A 15,984-nucleotide genomic window follows, 5' to 3' on the forward strand; every position below is an offset into this window, starting at 1 on the left:
TCAATTCATGCACTTGATTCTCTTTTACAAAGCCACCATCCCAGTCCAATTTAGTATTGTTTTTACGGATATTGTTCTCATCGTCTACTGGATGAGAATTGCACGTGACACTCGGATCTTCCAAATTAGATGATTCACGTTTTAGTTCGAAGTTTATTCGCTTCAATTCCAGAAGCTCACTGTTCATAGCAATTATTACACTGCTTAATCGCACAACTTCAGCATTTGCGCAAATAATTTGATTCACAACGTTCTCATAAAAATACGAATACTGCAATTCAGCATTGCGTCCCCATTGGGAATAACAGCAATATTCACTTGGTCCCACCTCCATTTCAGAGACACATATTCTACCTTGAGTCTTCGAACACGTATCCTAGGGCATCTGGTTTCCCGGACGAGCCCCCAATTTGTTGATTTGCCCGGTTTGTGAACCACTATACCCATCCATCATTCGGATTACGTCTTCGAAACTCGACTACAGCACCTGTAGAAACAACACCGATCAGTTACAGATCAAAACTCAAACTAAAGCTTTATTGAATTCAATACAATTGCACGGTCGTAGAATTTAGGGATGTTCAATTCAAAATCCCAACATGTATGTGTGCCTTTTTTGTAGATGTAGTTGTGAAACTGTGAGGCGAACATTTGCACTCTCACCTAAAGGGTGTCCACGATGAAATTGACACAAAGAAAATATTGTATAACATCTGGAGCAACATTTGAAAAGGGCCCAAGAGGTATTGTGTCTTTTTTTCTAAAACGTTCCGTAGGGCATAACAGCAGCCCGCCTACGCAAATGAGCACCGTTATCCGAAAGATCGATGTTTGCTCTATCTGATAACGGTCTTAGTTTTTGTGAATAAGCTGATGGGGGCTCGGGAGCGACGTGTGAAGTCATTGTTTATCAATGCTTGTATGCCCTTTTCAAATGTTGCTCCAGAACTTTTGATTGCGTTCGCAAAACAGTTAATTTTCTGACCATGAATAGTATATTATGTGTAGCTAATACCAGAAAATTTTCAATAAAATCGGTTGAGTATTGGCGCAGATATTGTCGATATCGTAAAATGAGATTTTAGAAAATTTGGGCGCCCATTTCAAAAAATTACTTAGGCTATAAATTTTTTTGTTACCTCATCAAAACGTTTGAAAATTTCACTCGATATTTTTAACATAGTATCAATTAGGTGGTAAATTTTTTATCGAAATCGGTTCAGTATTTTTTCTAGTAAATATCCCAAACTCAAATCGCTTCATGGTGAATTTTAGGTACTTTTTGACCAATTTTAGTTTTTTTTATTAATTTCTTTATATTTGTGAATTTTAACTTAAGCTAATTCTTCACAACCATTTTGAGTTCCGCGCGCACTATTTTGACTGTAGAGCTGGTAACACTTGTCCGGATTTTTATAAAACTTTGACAGTGTAAAATTGTTGTGTTAAACTGTTTACAGTGAAAATTTCAGCCATTTTTGTTGAGTACTTTCAAAGTAAGAGCATTTTGAATTTCACTATACCAAAAACCATATCTGCTTGTTGTGACATAGTGCGACATATATGGCTATAACTTTTTAACGGTATGATCAAATTGTATGAAATTTTTGCAAAATACTTCTACATACATACTTTACGTACATAAAAAATTTCATTGAAATCGGTTCAGTATTTTTGACGCCAGAGTTGAAACGGTAAAAAAGTGATATTTTCCAAAATGTTTGTTTGCACAAGATTCTCAAGTGGCAATTCCTTCGTTTCAACAATATCTCCGCCAATACTCAACCGATTGAAATGAAAATTTTATGGTATTAGCTACACATAATATACTATTCATGGTCAAAAAATTAGCTATTTTGGCGAACGCAATCAAAAGTTATACAATATTTTCTGTGAGCCAATTTCATCGTGGACACCCTTTAGGACATTAGCCCAAGTAACACAACTTGTTACATAACTGTTTAAAATTAACATTTAGTACTTATTCATTAGTATTTTTCTTGTTATATTTACTTAATATCGAACACCTGTATAATCAAGACAGCCCAAAAAATGGCGGCTTATAGAACATCTTGCGAGTTATATAAGATGTATTCTAAAACTCTTATCCTACTTAAAATTATGTCCGCAGTACCTTCAATTCTACACTTAAATAGTTATTTGTTATAATTCAGTAATTTGTCAGCAATAAAAACAAGCGAATTTTCTAAATAATACAATCGAATTAATTAGTTGTAATGTGGTTGCGTGCAAGTTATATAGCTTAGAGAAAACGTTTATGTTTCATACCGTTTGCATGTGTTGAAATTAAGCTATTCGAAAGTGATATAACTCACTGGAAGCCTTTTTATAACAAACTTATACTAGAATGAATGTGATGCGGCATAGATAAAATAAAAACAAAACAACATTTGTATTTATAAATACATTTAATTTATTCCACACGAAAATAATATGGTCATGTGATGGACGCGATATTTTTTCTCAAACTATTCAGATAACTAATTCTGAAATGGGATTTATTCAGTGGTGGTAGTGATGTTTCACCTGCGGTTCAAAATTTATGGTGAAACATCTGCTTCTACTCGATCATAAATCAAGCGCCACTTAATGTGATGAAAAAAATACATCATGAATCAACTTTATCGTAGGGTTTTGCAATGATTTCTTCTGAATCTACGTGAGGAAGCAATATGGCTGATTTTTCGGAAGGCTCACAGTGTCGTTCAAAATATTATATACCTGAACAGTTTGAAATGAAACTACGACACGAACAAAGTGATTTTGGGGTGTTTCATGTATTTTGTATACGTGTAACAGCCTGTCCAAGCAACCTAAATTTCCCTACCGATATTGAGATTTGAATAAGTAATTTATAATAATACAACAGCAACAGTAGTTTTTTTCAAAAAAAAAAATGCAAACCTTTGAAAACAACAACGTTAATATATGTTTGACCGTTACTGTAAACTGAAAAATTTTTTCTGAAGAATGCGAACATTTGTATAGGCTTTGAGTTGAAATTATGCTGAAACTACATTTAAGTTGCATCTTGGCAACTACTCAACAATATATTGTAGATGATGTCTTATTAACGTTTATAATATGAATAGATAACATATCTTCAATATACGCGCATCAAACTTTTTGTATTGCTTTACAAGAATCATTGCAACAATTAAAAAACTCAATTACAACTTATTCTTTGGTGAGCCTTAGAACTGCCAAATGTCAATAATCGCGATGTTGGCTTTGTTTACAATCCAAATTCTCTGCAGTGTTTGAGATTATTTGCATTTCGTACATTCATTGAAAATTAATTCGGTCAAGCCTTCGGAACAAACCGCGATTAGATGGTCCGTGAGTAAATACTGCGTAGGGAAAGTTGAGCAATTTGGCTGGAATGAGTGACGCTATTTATAGGTGACGAAATTGTACATGGGATCTCTTCGATACGGTTCCGGCGTATTCCACATTTACGGGCGATGATCATTTGCAATTGCGCAGTCATCTTCAATCCCCAGCTGAAAATGAAACGATTAAAAGTGGCCGGCAGAACCCTGAGGTGTGGAAAAAAGCCGCAGGAAGGATGACAAAGAAGCTGAAGGATTCACGATATAGGTGACCTGCATTATTGCTATAACGCGGTGCTACTAAGAGGTATTCCATTGGATTTCCTGCGGTAACGTAAGAGTGATTGGAAATCGTGTTGTGGTGCGAGCAAACCGCTTAAGGCAGCCTTTCCTATGTATTCTGCTGATACTATCTGGGAAGGGTTTTCTGTTGTATGAAGAGCAATCTGTAATATGTAACATGCGGAATCGAGTGATTTATCAAATCATCGATGTTCGAGTAATGTTATAAAATTGTTAAATCAATAGATTTCATACATGATGAAGCCGACAAACAAAACAAATTATATTTTTTGTTGTTTGTTATTGGTCAACATAATGAGAGCTTGATTACAACATAAGATGTTTTCTAAAATAGCATAGCATAGCATAGCATAGCATAGCATGAATACTTGCACAAATCGTGGATGGAGTTGCAAAGATGAATATATCCATTGTCATTGCAGATGTCGCTACTATCTACAATAACATCGACCCACTCATCTCCACACACCTGGCCAAGTCCTTGCAAGCATTTTACAAATCTTATCATCAACTTAGAAAGCGTCCAGAACTGAAACGGCTTCCAATAGATGACAGGATGGGAAATAGCGAATATTTGAAAGATTTATGGTTATATAATAATTTAGTATATAATAAAGTAATCGGAAAGATCTCACCAAATTCCATCTTGTCGTATGACCGCGCCAACTCTTCGATTTCTTCATTTGCTACCTGCGAGTACCGAAATCCCAAATCTGTGGGTAGTCGAACGTCACACCTCCAGTAGCCACTATTACGAACTCACACCATAGAGACGCATTGCAATGGTAGAGCTGCATTCTTCTTCGGAATCCCCACACGAGATACGCGCTTGCGGAATTACAATTTCTCTTCCCACTCAAACTCGGCTTCCAAAATCTCCATAAAAACTGATTGCCAGTGGTAGACACTCATAGATGGGTTCAATTTAGAACCATTCAATAATTTTTTTCTTGTAGGAACATAACCACCACACATTTTCAAACAAAGTCGAATCTTTCTTCGCCTCTGACTTACATGAATACAATTTGGGGTTCAGCAGGAGTAACGCATCTGAATGTACTGAAAGTTTTGCAAAATAGAGCAATTAAATATATTCGCAACCTTCACTATTTTCTCCTACTGCAACTTTGTATTCACCTGAAATATTGCCGTTAGATTTATTGCATAAATACAACTGCCTGCTTTTTGTTTATAAAATAAAACATAACTTAGTGGACTCCAACATACGTTTAATTGAATTTCAAAATATACACGCTCACGAAACTAGAGCAAGGCAAAACTTTTTTGTTTCAAGACCACGAACTGAGCTCGCTTTAAGGCACTTCTTCTACACTGGTGTGACTCAATTTAATGCGCTCCCTAATTACTTGAAAACCGAAGAACGTCTGACAGTTTATAAGAAAAAATTAAAAAAATATGTGTTCGAAAATGTTTGAATTAAAAATTGAATTGTTTGTAATGATTTTTTTTTATTTAGTTTAAGTGTAGTTTTAAGATTTGTACATAGTATTTAATATGCTTGCTTACTAGAATTCATTCACTATTCAAGTGGCTGGCCACAGTTAGGTTAAGTAACTTCTACAGCTGCATTGTTAAATAAAGCAAAAAAAAAAAAAAACACACAAAAATCCACTTGTTGGCACATAATTGATTGCTCACGATCAAAAGCGGAAATGTTTCAAGTTTCAGTTGAACAATTTAACAACTTTAAAAGCTTTTCATTTCTCCCGGATTTTCGCGAAAATAACCAGAGAAAAAATCTGGTGTCACAAAAAAAAAACACGTCCACTCGCGAGCAAGGGTTACTACGATCTTCAACATAAGATGTTTTCTAAAATGTATATATAACATTTATAATACATGTTTCGGAATTTTTATTTGTAAAGATGTTTTCTGTGTTACTTGGGAGTTTTATAATTATTTACCCCTTATACCCAATTTGATTGGGTAATATTTTCATATGCAATTTGAATAGCCTTTGAATTTGTGTGAGGGAAAAATCGCGATAGTGTTAGTGTGATGAAATGTCACTTATCTCTACTTCTTGTTTGAATTAGGTCTGAATCTTGTAAGCGTTCAACTTGACAGCAGCACGCCAGATTGTATAAGTGGTCACAAATCGGTTACTGAATAAACGAATGCCACTCCGCATGTTTACTACTACTTGTTTACATTTTTGCTGCTGCTGTCAACTAACGGATGTTTTGGATTTTTTTTATAACAATTTGATGATGATCGGATCAATAAGTGTTTTTAAGTTTTTATTTACTAGTTTTTGTTCCTTTCAGCATTTCAATGCATCGCCGTCAACGGTTGTGTTTTCAATCGCTTGTCACGTTATTCTTCTAGTTCTCCAGATGCATCTTTACGCCATATGCTTGAGTTTCTTGAAAGATTACTTCAATAATTCTTAATAGGTTTCCTCCCAGGTGTTTCTCCTGCGCATTTTATTTTAACAGAAATTCCGTCAGAAGATTCTTCCTACAACGAGTAGGGTATTTAAACAAGCAAAGCTCCTGAAAAAGTATCTCTAGGCTGAATTCCTGGAGAAAAAAAAAAACATAGAAAGAACTCATAAAAAAGATCCCATGAGGAGATCTCATAGAAAAACAAAAACAGTAAGAACAACCCTGGCGTAATGAATTCAAAAATTCTAGTAGTAAAACCTAGGAACTACTCCTTAATAGAACATCCAAGTGCACAGTGGTTCCATTTGTTCGGGGAAGCGGTCATAAATCATTTTCTTCGTTTTTTGAAGGGCAGAATCATTATTAATGACCAGGAATAGAATGTTATAACTAAAAAGGATATTCCAGTACGTTTTCATGAACATCACTTGAAAAATATTGACTTTGGACATTTTTATTTATGATAATGAAAATATCATTGAAAAAGCTTTATTTTGCACAAAAATCAGTCATCAAATATGTTTCATTATTATGAAGAGTGGGTCGAATTATATAAGTTTCTGTCAAGTATAACAAGTTAAAACATGTATCACACGACAGTATCATAATAATTTTTTGTTAATAGTATAAATATTAGCATCATATTTGTAATTTTATTAGTAGGTTTTATTTCTGATGTAATAAAACATTATATAAAACTGAATCCTCAGATAGAAGGTAGTTTTCATTGTCAAAATACAGAAAAATCATCACATATCGAATTAGTTCGTATAACTACATCATCAAATAACAAAGGCTAATAATTTTGAAACAATAGAATAATAGTACAATAACAGAATCAATTACTACTTCAATGGTAAAATTTTAATTATTTATTTCCCAAACAAATATTCAAGATTATTTCATAATTCATACGTAGAAGAAAATTATAACACCGAAAATTTAATGCTTTACATAGTTATATGTCATACGATTCATGGGCTTGCGTTTCGAAGAAAACAATCCAGTATTTCCAGTCGTTTTTGTTTCTAGCAATTGCATTGGAAATACTATCCAGTAATGAAGTACGTAGAATTATAGCTCCAGTGATAGCTCCAACCCAATAAAAGAATTATATACGAATATCGCTCGACATTGCTACATATTCGGCAGAGTGCCTGCAATAGTATCAAAGAAATCAATTGGAAAACTATGATATAATGTAAATAAATTGACTAAATATTTAGTTTTGGGAAAGGATAATGAAATAAGATGTCCAGTAAATATTTCTCTAAGAACGTTTTTACTCCTTCTTCTTCCAGCACTACAGTTTTAGGTACTGGATGGATTTTGAGGAAATTTTGTCAATATTGGAAGTAAATGCAAAATTTCATATCAAATTTGACAATTACAAAGGTAAGTTTTGACGATGCCAAATGAGAATGGTCGTTATTCATTTTTTTATTGAGGTATGAGAATTTCCATAACTGCATTTTTTTAATAATTAAAAAGTTTGTTACCAAAGTTTGCAAAGTGACCAAACAAAATATCCCTCAATCATTGTAAAAAGCATTGAAATATCTCCTGTAAAAATTTCAGCAATTTTGGTGCGCATTTCAGACAGTTACAGAAAGACTAGTATATATATAATTTTGTAGTTATTTTAATACATATTTTTATAAAAATAACGGGTAACTTCCAATACATCCTGCAATCTTATATGCACATATTTGCAGCTACAACCTTTACAGATTGATTCTTCTACTCAAATCTGATCATTTGATGACTGACGATTGATTAAATGTGGTTAAGAACATGTTTGAAATGTTACTTGAATTTTTATTATGTATATATTCTATGGGTAAAATAAGGTGCCTATTAGTCACATCAACATTGGTCCAAAAACATCTAGTTCCACTTCTTGGTGCTTTGAATTTGGCAGATAAACATCTATTCTGATTCTCTGCGTTCAAAACCATTTGAAAATCCACTTGGTTTTGTTATATGAAGGCGCTGTGTACAACTTAAAAGTCATGCAATTTTTCGACAAATTTTGAGAATGTCAACTTGCATAACAGTACCCACGCTCTCAAGCAAAATATACAACAGAAAATTACATAAAAATGACTTTTCTGCATTCTTGGTAACATCATTGACTTGTAAAAATTATACAAACTCATGGATTAGAAAATCAATTTTTCGATTTTTGGCCTATGACGGTACCACTGTGAAGTGCAACCCCTAAAAATACCATTAGGAGTTGTTGGATAAAACTCCCTAGAAGGTAATAGGGTAAATGTACCAATAGTGGTGCTATTAGTAGCTCCTTGTTGTAAAATAATTGATTAAAATTATTAATACCACACAATGAAAAGTCTGAAAACGTTAATCGGTAGTTTTTTACTTAAATTTGCTAGGAAAAATGTAATGACCATTGTTTATTTCAGTTTTTGCTAATAAATCACTTGCACCAGCTATAGGTACACCGTTCCTATTATGGAGGAAAATTTTAACATTGGTTCTTATAGTGGCGCATCCCATTGAACTCTTATGGGACCCACCACTATAGGAACACTACCACCACTATAGGTGCAAAGGAGCAAAAAAATAAGGAAAATAATTGTTAAAATAGGTTTTCCGGCAAACCCTGAACTCAAATCTGAATTAATGTTTTTAATTAAGTATGATGCATCTATTAAAAATGACATTTGCAAGCTTTTTGGCCGAAATAGTGCTAAATTGCCACTACCACCACTATTGGTACTACCTCCACTAAGGGAGCTTTTACCCTACTAAAGAAATGGCGGAAATGATGGAAACACTTAAAGAAATTCAGCGAAAAATATCATCAGACATAACTCTTGGAGATGCCGGGGCCCGTGGCGTAGTGGCTACACGTTTGCTTCATAAGCAGATGGTCATGGGTTCGAACCCAGCCCCGGCACTTTCGTCAGTTGCTCTTTCCCCCTGAGAGCAGCTGACACTGACCCTCTTCTGAGCCCATGGCTCAAATGAACCCAGATACTTGGATATCGGCGAACGGCAACCCATAATGGACCCCCAATCGGACTTAAAAAAGGAGCAGCCACACATCAACATCCTTGGGCTCATCATTCTACCATGATAGGGTAGAAAGCGAAAGCAGCGCAACGAGAACCAGTTCGATATAATACAATTAAAATAGAATACATTTAGGCGCTGTACAAAGTGTATGTACAGCTTCCAATTGGAATCGCTCACGCAGTGCCCTAGTGGACAACAGAGCTGTAAATTAGGTTAAGTGATTAAAGAATAAAAAAAAAACTCTTGGAGAGGAATACTAAGTGGGAAACTCTGGAAAAATGAACCTAGGATGTATGCCTAGAATCATAGGAGGAACAAATTGAGAAAAGTTCTAAGGTGTCACGCAAGGTGCAGATCCTGGATTCCTAGTAGTAACGACAGGCGAAAAACGATAAAGTGTTTTGCTTGGTGTCTTGCAATGTTTATTTCGATTTGTGTTCTTAAAAATGCAATATGTGCAGTGCATCGACCGCCAAACCGAGATGATCAGATCTAGTAGTCTTCGTGAAACGTACGTCAACATTTCTCCAAAGTATCGTCATTCTCTTTTGACCTTCCGTTCGCCTAGCTTCTAGATCCCATCTTTTGGAAGTCCATCCCAGTGCATCTTTTCCAAGATGTTCAAAATTCTCAGTGAAGCTGCCAAAGGAATTTCGCTAAAAAATCTCGAAGCACTCGGGAAGCTCGCAAAGGCACGCCCCTCATCATCGTCATCCACTGGCAAGGACCACGGCTTGACTGACTTCAGCAAAAAGAAGGCATGCAAGGAACGAGTCTGTCGTGAACCACCACCCCGAGAAAAGGAACCAAAACCCCACTGTGAAAACCCCGACAGAGGCTCCAAAACCTGGCGAACCTGTCCGGAACCCCCAAAACAGAAGAAGTTCACCTGCGAGGACGTCCAACCCCCGCGGGCTGCCCGAAGAACGAAGCTCCAGGTTGCGACCAAAACACCGTGCGTTGAACCACCGCCCACCCTGCAAGCTCCCGACTGCTTCAAAGTGAAGACCCAGCTTTGTCCGCGGGCTTCGATGCCCGGCTGCGGCAAAGCTAAGATTCCTCCCCGGTGCGATCCGAAGCGAGTGGTTCGAGATTGTATCCGAGCGAAGCCACCGTTTCCGTCTTTTTCCGAATGCTACAAATTCCCGTTTTTGCCTCCGCACCGGTCGGAGTGTACCTGCCTGACGGCGAAGAAAATTTGCTTGTAGCCATGGCCATATGTGGACGGAATTTTCGTGACGGTAACTGAAGTATTTATTTATGTATAAGCTTAATAGAGGGCCTGTGAATTAATAAATTAAATAAAAAACGATTGATCGAAATAATCGTCCTTTTTTATGGGTGAGTTTCATGAAAGTGAGCATTTCAAATAGTATCTTCGTTTCTATCACATAATATTTATACAAATGGAGAATGGTAATATGAAAAAACGCTATCATTTAATTACTGTGGAAATGCTCATTGAGTACTAAACCTGAGAATTCGCATTTTTCCCAGGCGGGATGGGCGGTACTTTACACAAAAGAAAAAGAAAAATTGAGTTCGCTGAGGGTGTTTGGATAGGTTTCGATCATATCGGCCGCAAATGAGAAAGTGCTGTGTGTCTTGTTATTAACCATCTTCGGCAAAACGAAGCCATACAGGTAGCATTACAATACCTCCCACGCCAGTTATGAAGTACAAGAATTGGTTGCACGTTGATATACCAAACTCTTCCACCACAAGTGGGACTACCGCTAGCCAGCATTCACCTGCACCAGACTTTCTTCCAAAGCAAAGTTTTGGGAAGGGACGACGCACGGTTGGGAGAAAATCAAATATTTATTGAAAATCGAAAAATGACATTTATTGAAAGTGTGCTGACTGCACAGCAAATAATTTTGTAATATCCAGGCGCGTAATTTCGGGTGATGTATCCATTTTTGAACGTAATTTCATTCGGTTACATCATTTTCCAACATTTATCACACTCACTATGTACACCCTGGTTGGCACCGGAAAGTGTCAACAAACCCATTCCAGCAAACACTCAGAAGCAATATCATATTTATCATCTACCTCATAACTCGGTGAAATGACCGAGAGGTAAGGGATACGCCTCACAATCAACGGATCAGTGTACGAATCCATGCCAATATTTTACTTATATATGATTCATCTATCGTTCCGGTTCTAGCGATTGCTAGACCCACTTTCAAGCTGCGGCGGCTGATTGGCTGCATAGAATGGATGTAATTTGTACATCAATTTTACGAAGCGACTGATGTGCATCGAAAATGATGTGATATTACAAGAATTTTTTTGCTGTGTGGCTGAGGAACCGATTACCTATACCAACCACATGTGCCATTTCGCAAGAGGCCGCACTTCCCTTCGTCGCGTCGTCTTGGCGTGGGTGGCTGGGCTGCTGCACACAGCAGTGGAATACTCAAATGCAAAGATTTGACAAAGGAAACGCTTCAAGCATATAAACGGCATTTGCGGCCTGGACGAAACCGAACAGGGACGAATATGAATTATTGATCCTTTTTTTGGGTTTCGCATTTGAAGCAGTAAAGGAAATTGAACTTCTTCATATATAGACAGCAGGTAACCGTACGGAAAATGTTCAAGAATTGGATTGTGTGGTGAAATGTTGAACAGTAAACTAGAAAGAGGTGGACACTTCAACTGAGGTCCAAACACTTGATTATTTCTGCATTGTACATGTCAACCTTACTAATTCCGCCGGAAAACCAAGACTAGACGAAGGACTACTCAAGAGATAAGTGTGATGGATGAACAGGACACGTGACTACTTGTACGGGGATTTTGGGAGGATAATCCATCTGTAACTAGCACACTCTTGTATGTGCGCTTTCTTGTAGATTGTTTATATGAGGTCTTCTTGCCGGCTGGTGGGCAATTCTTCATCCTGCTATACCTTCATAAGAATCTGATGGTTTGATTTCTGCACCCTAACAAAAATGTATTATACACTGACGATTGGGTGAATAACTATAATTGGGTGATAATGGTCCCACTCCTTGATAATGTTGGTTCTGTTTCTGGGTACACCTTCATTGTAACTGTGAAACAAATTTATCAACTGTTCCTTTCTCCACTCTTGTTTTGTCTATCAACGATTTCCTTTCCCAGTCATTGAACGTGGCAGGTACTGGCGCAGTCTTGTGCCGCGCACTAAGTTGCATAAAACCTACGCATATCGTTCAGTCGGAAGCATTCATGCACATAAGTAATCCCATTCTCTCCGTGCTGCCGCTTCTTTGTGGAGTGGATCTGTTACTCTTTTGCTCTTGCCATCCTCTGTCACTCTTTATTGAGTCGATAGAGTTCGATTTCTGAAAGCATTTTTTATCGTTCGTCTGCTGTTTGCACACCTCATCGACCCAACCTTTACGTCGGTGTCGCTGAGTAGTAACTTTCACCTGTTGCGCTGTTGTTACCATTGTTTCATGGTTGATCTTTCATTAACTATTGATATTGCCTGGCTTGTTAGTCTTTATAATCCTCTTGTTCAGCTTGAATCAAGAGAGAGTCGTCATGTCTGAGGAGAACCCGCACAGTTTGGGACTTTGGAAGCAAGCGGAAGCTCGTCCCGGTCGAGCGCAATGGTACATCAGTCGAAGTTCAGCACAATCCGGCGTCCGACATCACCATTATCTCCGAAGATATTTGGATCATCATAAGACAGCCACCCACTCAACCGACGACGAAAGAATCTGCAGTGACAGCTTCTGGTGGAATCCTCAACCTTCCCACCGAGATCCAGTTTCAGATTATCAGTTGCGTTTTCAACTCGGACAGCGCTGAACTCAACGTTCTTGGAATCGAGGCAATGGATCTGTTCGATCTACGGTCAGTGCCAATCAGCAGCTTGGTCAACGTTTTACACCAACGTACCGATCAACATTCCAATGAATGCGTTAGTCAACTCAAACAGCACTTGAGGGTTTTTTTTTGAGGTCGCTGGGTGGTGCACTAAAGAGCAAATAAAGGCTACCTGAAACCTTCCTGTGGCCCGAAGCGACCCGTAGTGTACGCTACGCTCCTCAAGGTAGATGAAGAACTTGAAGTGCTCCAGAACAGCGGTATCTGGTTCGATTCTCCTACTGGACAAATTCAATAGTCGTCGTGAGTAAAGCGAACAACGTATCGGAGCATGCTACTTCACACACCTCGCCTTGTCAGACGCTGACATGCAGGTTAAAGATGAGGAGGAATCGTGGGAGCTTCTCACGATCAACACTCACCGTGGCTTATTCCAGTACAACCGATTGACCAAGTCGGCACCCGGCCCTTTCCTGCGCATTATCGACAGCATGGTGGCCGGCATCCCTGGAGTCAAGCCATATCCGGACGTCATCCTTAACGCACGGTCGGACTCTCTACGCCCTTCTCAAGCGTGTTTCCACTTACATCTCAAAAATTGTCGCTTCGCATTCTCCCAGATCGGTCATAGGTATCGTGAACAAAGATGGTATACGCCCGGACCCTTCCAAAACCGATACTGTTTCCAAGGTGCAACTTCTGAAAGACGTTCAGCAGCTCCGTTCCAACCTCGGTCGATTCGTGAAGCATATGAAGAAGCTCCGTCCTGGATAACCACTTCAAGAAATATGCCCGTTGGAATCAGACCGACAAATGCAAGCAATCCTTCGAGTCGTTCACGGTTTTTCTACTCTCCGATCTGATGCTCACCCAGTATAACCCATCCAAGGTGATCATTTTGCCCAGGCTTTCGCTGTTATTCGCTTCCACAACATGTTTTACGGACGCCAATCAACTGCTCCTCAAGGTTTTCGATTCCAAAAATGGCATTTCAGTTTACACAGTGAGCCGATTGCAACGCTGGGCCTTGACACTACCGCTGTATGATGTCGACATCAAGCACATTTCAACGACAAACTTCGGCTATGCAGCAGATCCTTTCCTGGCTGATGTCATCGTAACAAAGGTCGGATAAAGAGTACGCGATAGTCGCCGTATGCGTCGAATCTGAAGCAACCCTGATTCCCAAAGACACCATCAGTACCCTTCCAGTCACGCACCAGATGATTGTGGCTGAAACATGAAAGGAAACAGTTCTCCAGCAAATGGTGAACTTCCTCAAGGAGCCGAAGCAAGTCGCAGATCCAGATGTTAAGAAGTACTCCGTGAGACGATATGGCTCTACCCCATTTGGCATAATGCCGTTTGGCATAATACGAAGAACAGCCTTCTTGGTAAGAATGTGCATAATCCGTGTTATGCCAAATGGCATTATGCCAAATGGAGCAAAACCCGTGGGCACCCAGGAATCGACCGGATTATGTCTATCATCCGCAGCCCCATGGTCAAGCGGAACGATTTGTTGACTCCCTCAATCGTGGTTTCAAGTCTCAGTGCGGACGTAGAGCCATAAAGAAGAAGAACCCTAGTAACAATGGTAACTGAACAGTGAGAGTCAAAGCTGAACAATGGCTGGTTAATGGTGCCAATAGCTGAATAAGCCGTAAGCTGAACATGTAGTTGAAAAGTAGCTTGTTGAGTTTACAAAGTATCTTTTGTTCAGCTTATCATCGTATGCTGAATACGATACTCGATAGAAGATTATCCAACTTCTCTATATCAATTTATCCAGCCTTTCTACAATATTGAAAGTTATGCGCTAGGACTCTTTTATTCAGCTTTAAATGATAATAACAAACTATCAGTGTGAAAGTTGTCATAATAATTCACAAAAATGGATTGTAAACTTAAAATAACATTCAAAAGGAATGGTACTTTTTACCGCTATTTGAAAAAAAAAGACGTGAGAAATGTGAAAAAGTGTTGAAGACCATATTTTTTGAAAATAAAGAAAGTTGGGGTTGCTCGAATTGCAGGGTCTGCACGCTGTGCGTCTCTTCTGAGGATGATTGAGCATGATCGTGACTCGGTGGATAGATGTGATGATTTTCCGATGATACGGAGGGCTCTGTTGAAAGTTATTATTGCTGTATTCGATTTAATTTGGAAATGATCGTCAGTTTATTACCTGGGTTGATCATCATTTCATTGAAGTTGACTTCCAAGATTTGTTTCGCAGCTCCTTTGGTTCGGAACTTTTTTTACAGGGAGTGGTTGCGTGGAGTACGAATCAGTGTGACCAGACATTTCCGCCGCCTCGGCTTCCGCTTCTACGAACGCCTTGAAGGACTTTCGTTTCAGTGTGCAGGGAATTAACTGGAGACAAACAGCCATGGACCGAGTGGAATGGAGGCGGCTACTATGTACAGCAGAGGCCACCCCGGCATTAGCCTGATCGGTAAGGTAACTACCGTTTCGACAACGGTGACAAAACCAGCGTTCTCTAAAAATAGATAGCAGACTCTTGTTATCCCGTGGAATATTGATTATGCATATTTACCTGTATTTCTGCTCATTTTCTCTGACTGCAGCGGTGCTTTACGATAACCGTACCGAGCACTGAACTGTAAACAAAACAATTATGTTTTGACAGCCAACCCATGCATTCGTAACAAAGCACTTTCATCGCTTATTCAACCTCATCACAGCCTTTGTTCATAATTGTTCAACCTTTATTCAGACACGACGGTATCTAGCTTGTTCTTTCACAAATCACTAAGCTAGTACCATTTCAGGTGGAGCAGATGTTAAGGTAAGTGACGAAGTTTGATTCTCAATTATAATCATCATTTATATATTTCAATTTGAGCAACTATGAACTACTATTCTACATCTAGACCAAGATTTCTGTCAATTATGGCTTAAATTCTGTGGAACTAATTCTGATTTTTTTTGGTAGTGCTGCATGAGTGGTGATTAATTGCTGAACTAAAGATGATTAAGCGACTCTTAAGCTACACCTGATCCTTGTCAGTTCTATAAATAGA

At 38.3% G+C, this 15,984-nt stretch overlaps 1 protein-coding gene across 1 annotated transcript; it reads left to right on the forward strand.

Moving 5' to 3' along the window:
* The first annotated feature begins 9,597 nt into the window (after positions 1 to 9,597).
* Positions 9,598 to 10,412, forward strand: LOC109416228 (uncharacterized). The gene has a single exon (XM_019690221.3). It carries the CDS (start codon positions 9,724 to 9,726, stop codon positions 10,312 to 10,314), a length of 591 nt encoding a protein of 196 aa, XP_019545766.2. The 5' UTR covers positions 9,598 to 9,723; the 3' UTR covers positions 10,315 to 10,412.
* Positions 10,413 to 15,984: the final 5,572 nt, after the last annotated feature.

This window comes from Aedes albopictus, chromosome 1 (assembly GCF_035046485.1).
Source record: "Aedes albopictus strain Foshan chromosome 1, AalbF5, whole genome shotgun sequence".
In the NCBI taxonomy this organism is placed as follows: Eukaryota; Metazoa; Arthropoda; class Insecta; order Diptera; family Culicidae; genus Aedes; species Aedes albopictus.

Excerpts from the sequence above, each read along its gene's own strand:
- LOC109416228 (XM_019690221.3), top strand. The coding sequence starts at position 9,724 with ATGTTCAAAATTCTCAGTGAAGCTGCCAAAGGAATTTCGCTAAAAAAT.